At 47.3% G+C, this 4,927-nt stretch overlaps 1 protein-coding gene across 1 annotated transcript; it reads right to left on the reverse strand.

Moving 5' to 3' along the window:
• Positions 1-230: 230 nt before the first annotated feature.
• On the reverse strand, positions 231-1,867 carry LOC116329779 (P2Y purinoceptor 14). Its single transcript, XM_039622751.1, has one exon. It carries the CDS (start codon positions 1,863-1,865, stop codon positions 819-821), a length of 1,047 nt encoding a protein of 348 aa, XP_039478685.1. The 5' UTR covers positions 1,866-1,867; the 3' UTR covers positions 231-818.
• Positions 1,868-4,927: the final 3,060 nt, after the last annotated feature.

The raw sequence follows: 4,927 nt of genomic DNA on the forward strand, positions 1-4,927 counted from the left end.
TTGTGTTTTTGAGGAACAGTTGCTATCACCTCATTAAATTTACTCTAACTTTAAAAAGAGGGATTTTAAAATGCCAGAAAAATAGTTATTAATAATTTTTTATTCCACTCTCCCGCTGCTGCTCTGTGTGTACCTGCAAACAAACATGTAATGACAGATATGACCACCCCATGGCAGCAGAGAGGCATCAGCTGCAGTGAGCAGAGAATAAAAACACATCTAAATAAGGGTTATTTTAGAAGAAAGAAAAGCTTTATTTAAAATACAGACATGTCATAAAGTAGGCAGTTTTAATGAAGCTGACAGCAGGAACGCTATGACATCACAGTCAGATTACTGCTCGTCCTGCGGTTTGACACACGCTTCTAAAAAGAGGCGAGGTGAGGTGAGCAAATCAGCGGATTGTGCATGAACGGACTTTAATGCTGCAGGTTTGATGCCCACTCAGTTTCACTTCCATGTCAACACTTCCTCTTCCTCTCTGATCTTTCTTGCTCTCTCTGTCCTGCTTTTGTTCAGAACAATAAATAAAACCAAGAACTGAAGCTCTGAATACTTCTCTTATGTACACAGGAATAAAAATATACATTCATGTTTCTATTTTACACATCAAACTCCTGATTTACACCCTTTTCTATCAGACCGAGAAACAAACATAAGAGAGCAGTTCTATTACAGCAAATAAAAACATGCATGATTTCAGCTTGAACATTTAGGTTTTGCATCTCCTCCTCTCTCATCATAAATGCAAGCCGTGGTCAGGGGTCTTCTCCTCTCCTTGCATCTGCCATATTTGCCTTGTCTCCTCTCCTCACCTCCTAAATGTTGCTCAGACTCTGCGCCGTGGTCAGGGACCTCCTCCTCCTCTCTCGCCGCGACACTTTTCTCAGCAGCGACTCTCTGAAGGTTCGGCACATGAGGAAGTAGATGACGGGGTCGAGGCAGACATTAAGTGCTGACAGGAAGAGCGTCCCCTCTTTCACCTGCAGCAGCAGGAAGCAGGTGTACCAGCTGAAGCCCGACTCCGGCATCTGGCTCAGGGTGTAGGGGATGCGGCAGACGTGGTACGGCACGAAGCAGATGAAGAACACCACCAGGATGCTGAAGATGCTCCGGTTGGACTTGCGGCAGACGTCGCTGTTATCGCAGCGAACGCGGCGGTACGACTGGTAGATGCGGTGGGCGATGGAGGCATAGCAGAAGGCGAGGACCACCAGAGTCACCCAGAACATTGAGACGCTGAAGATCGAGGACACCTGGTGCCATTCTTTGCCCAGCGCCGTCTTCAGATCCATGCACTTGCGGGCGTTTTCCTTGTTGGCTTCCTTGCTTGTCAGCAAGCTGTTGGGCATGAGGAAAACGGTGAGGAGGGTCCAAGAGAGGACGGCCAGCACCCGGGCACACATGGGGTTCTGCAGGTGGTGCAGGGAGAAGATCCTGGCCACTCGTGTCCTGCAGGAGGCGGTGGTGATGGAGGAGGGGGCGGTTCGGACAATCTTGACGTAGCGCTCGAGGCTAATTAAGCCCATGAAGAGGATCCCCATGTACATGGAGCAGTAGAAGATCACAGCGGTGTAGCGGCAGACGATCACGTGGATGTGCCAGTCGCCGAGTTCCAGCTGAGCCACGATCTTGAACGGGTAGGTGCACAGCATGAGGAGGTCGGCCACCACCATGTTCTTCAGGTAGACCACCAGCCCAGAGTCGGCGGGCACTCTGAAGAAGATGCAGGCGGCTCCGCCATTCAGAAACAAACCCACCAGAAAGATCACAAAGTACAGCAGGGGCAGGATCTTCAGGGTGAAGACGCTGTTGAAGTCTGCTGTCTGGTTGCACAGTAGGCTGGTGGAGTTGTTGTGAGCCATCCCTGAAAACATGAAGAACACAGTACGAGCTTTAGGACAATTAAAGGAAACATTTTCATTGTCATCAATAAATCAGTGAGCTGGGAGTGACGCTCTGTGGCTCCGCCTGCAGAACCATGAAATGAGTGATAAACGTAATCGTCACTCCACTTCCACTGACAGAGCTGCAGACTGTGTGCATGCAGAGAAGAAATGAATGACCACAGCAGTGTCATGGTGTTATGACAGAGCACTGAAGGCCTCTGCGCTGCTGTGAATCTGCGTTTCTGCTTTAACCCATATTCAGAGTTACATCATTTCTGTGCTGCTCATCTAAAAAAAACCTTTTATGTTCGTGCAGTGAATGCAGGCCGCTCTGTTTACACTGGGCACATGCACAAACAAGGTTTCACGGACGCTTCCTTTGTCCTGCTCTTCACGTATACTTCCCTCTGATCCTGATTCATCCCAGTCCAACACACAGCGCTCTCATCCTTCATCTGCGCTGGTCGGGTTTGACAGGACAGCACCGGCTGCATCGCGTGTTCCCGTGTTAGTAAAATTATTTTTAACCTCAGATTTCTGCTGGTGATCATTCCCGCGCTAACCACACAACCTGCTGGCTTTAATTCCACCTGAAACACTGTTTGGCTTCTCGTGCACCTACACCCAGTTAACGGAAGCCGTTAGTGGAATAAGAAATCCTGTGTGGAGATGGACACTTCCACGACTGTGGATCAGATGAGTCAATATGAAGAACGATCAGACAGCAGTTTCCAATTCAGAGAAGCAGCTAAACTCCTGATCAGGCAGCGTGTGGCGAGTCCCTGCAGTGTGCTGTTCCTCATTTCCTACCATCTCCACGTTGCTGATTGTCTCATAAAGCCTCTGAATGCCCACAGCTTTAGAATGGGGATGTTTACTTCCTGTGCCAAGCCACTAATGAAGCTTGTGAGTGGCGGCGCAGACACAAAGAAATGATGCGGGTGTTCCTTTGTTTGCTGCAGCTCAGAGCGAGCCACAGGGGACGATCGTGTCTGTGATCATCACTCATCAAATGTGAGGAAGCATCCCTGTACCATAGTTTTGCTCTGAACGTATTTACACTAAATGCACCAACGTGTTATATTATCGACCCTTACGTGGGTCTTTTCAGAGAACAGGAACAAATGCAGACGACATTGTAAAAGTTTTAATGTGCGAGGTCAACATGACATCACTCACATCACTCCAGGAAGCAGCGCAACAAACTCTGAGTCCAAAAATAAACCCGGCAAAGTAATCCACTATCAATGGAGCGCCGATACCAGGATTCACCAGACTTTACCCTGATATAACGTCATGTTAAATTAGACCTTAACCATCCATCCACTCTCTTCTGTTTATCCAATTCAGGGTCGCCGAGGAGCCGGATCCTTTCCCAGCCGCCTTAGGGCGAGAGGCGAGCTACACCCTGGGCAGCTCGCCAGTGTGTTGAAGGGCTAAGACTTTAATATTGCTTAAAATAATCCTGACTACATCTTGTGAACATCTGCTCTGCCAGCTGATTGCACTGTTCGGTCTGCACCCCCAAGCAAACCTAAGGTTGGTTTGGACTCGAGCTTGTCGTTCTGGTAAACCACGGGTGCACCTGACTCTCCTCCACATTCATAGAGAGCGCTACAAACACAAACGTTACAGCTAACAGGTGGATTTTCCTGTTTCAGTGCAGCTAGCGAGCGCTGGAGAATCACTTACTGCTGACGGTGTGGACAGTTTAAGATCTGTTTAAGATCAAACTTCTGCTGCCACGGGCAGTGCAAAAGTGACCCTCAGACTGCTTTTAGCTTAGTTTCCTTGTTTTCCACTGAATCATTGATTCTATCACTAGTTAGCTAACAGCCAACCAACCAACCACATGACAGCAGGTTCTGTAGTGGCACAAGATGGCGCTACAAACTCTGAAGACGTCAGCTTCACAGACGGACATATATAAGTTTTTTAGAGCAGGAGGCGAGGAGGGAAATTAGCGTTTACACATGTGTGTTTCATGTCCACTGTAACACATTCAGGAACAGAAAACCCAGAGTTCAGCTCAGAGTCGTTAGCTAAGCCCGATTCCTGGACCTGCGTCCTGGACTTTGTGGACACTGCGTTCTTTTGGGATACAAGTTCCCAAAGTTTGCAACTTCCCAAACAAGCTCTCTCACACAGCGATGCACATCTGTAGTATCTGATCATACACACTGAGAGGATGCTGATTATGCAATAACAGCTGCAAGACTTCTGCTTTTACCCTTGACAAGCACAGGAAGTGGTGCAGGACCTTCACTGATATTTCAGATATGAGACTTCAAGGGAAGTTTGCTTATAACTCCAGCCATTGTGTGAAAGCTGTAAACATTTACAGGAATCATTTGTTAAGTAAATGAGTCTCATGCATCCAGCTCCCCGATGTCATACCTGAGCATTTGTTTGTTTGCTGTGACGCAGTTATGGAAACAAATTCACTTCTTTGAAACTGAAGCTCTCACGAATCTAAATTCTCCTGTAGGTCCAGATATGTACTGATGGTGTAAAAGGTGGAGGTATCTATGCTGATGATGCTCTGCTTTATGTGACTCATGACCAAATGATGTCTGACATCACAAAACGTCTTAGAACCAGGAAACGATAAACCACTGCTTCATTTAACACAAGTCTGAAACATGGGCTCCACATTTGCTCTGCTGGCTTTTTCCTCGTACCAGAGGTCACCAGGTTTGAGGTGCAAAGTTCTCCGCTGACAGTCTGACAGCACTATTATTAAACTGTATGTGGCATCACACAGACCCACAGACCCCATTTGTTCTGAGTAACAGGATAATAAAACACTCATACCCATTTCCTGGATGGTCTGAACCACACAGCGAGTCATTTTTGGTCAGATTAGAAAAATGACATCGGGCACAAACAGTGAAGGCTTCAGTGTCAATGACTTTGATTAGTGGAGACGAGGCCAAGCACATCGCTCTGGACTTCAGCCTCCTGTGACAGGACTACATCAATGCTGTTATTAAAAATAGAAACTCACCCCACTCAGAGTTATTATGAAGGGAGAAACT

Source organism: Oreochromis aureus, linkage group 14 (assembly GCF_013358895.1).
Source record: "Oreochromis aureus strain Israel breed Guangdong linkage group 14, ZZ_aureus, whole genome shotgun sequence".
In the NCBI taxonomy this organism is placed as follows: domain Eukaryota; kingdom Metazoa; phylum Chordata; class Actinopteri; order Cichliformes; family Cichlidae; genus Oreochromis; species Oreochromis aureus.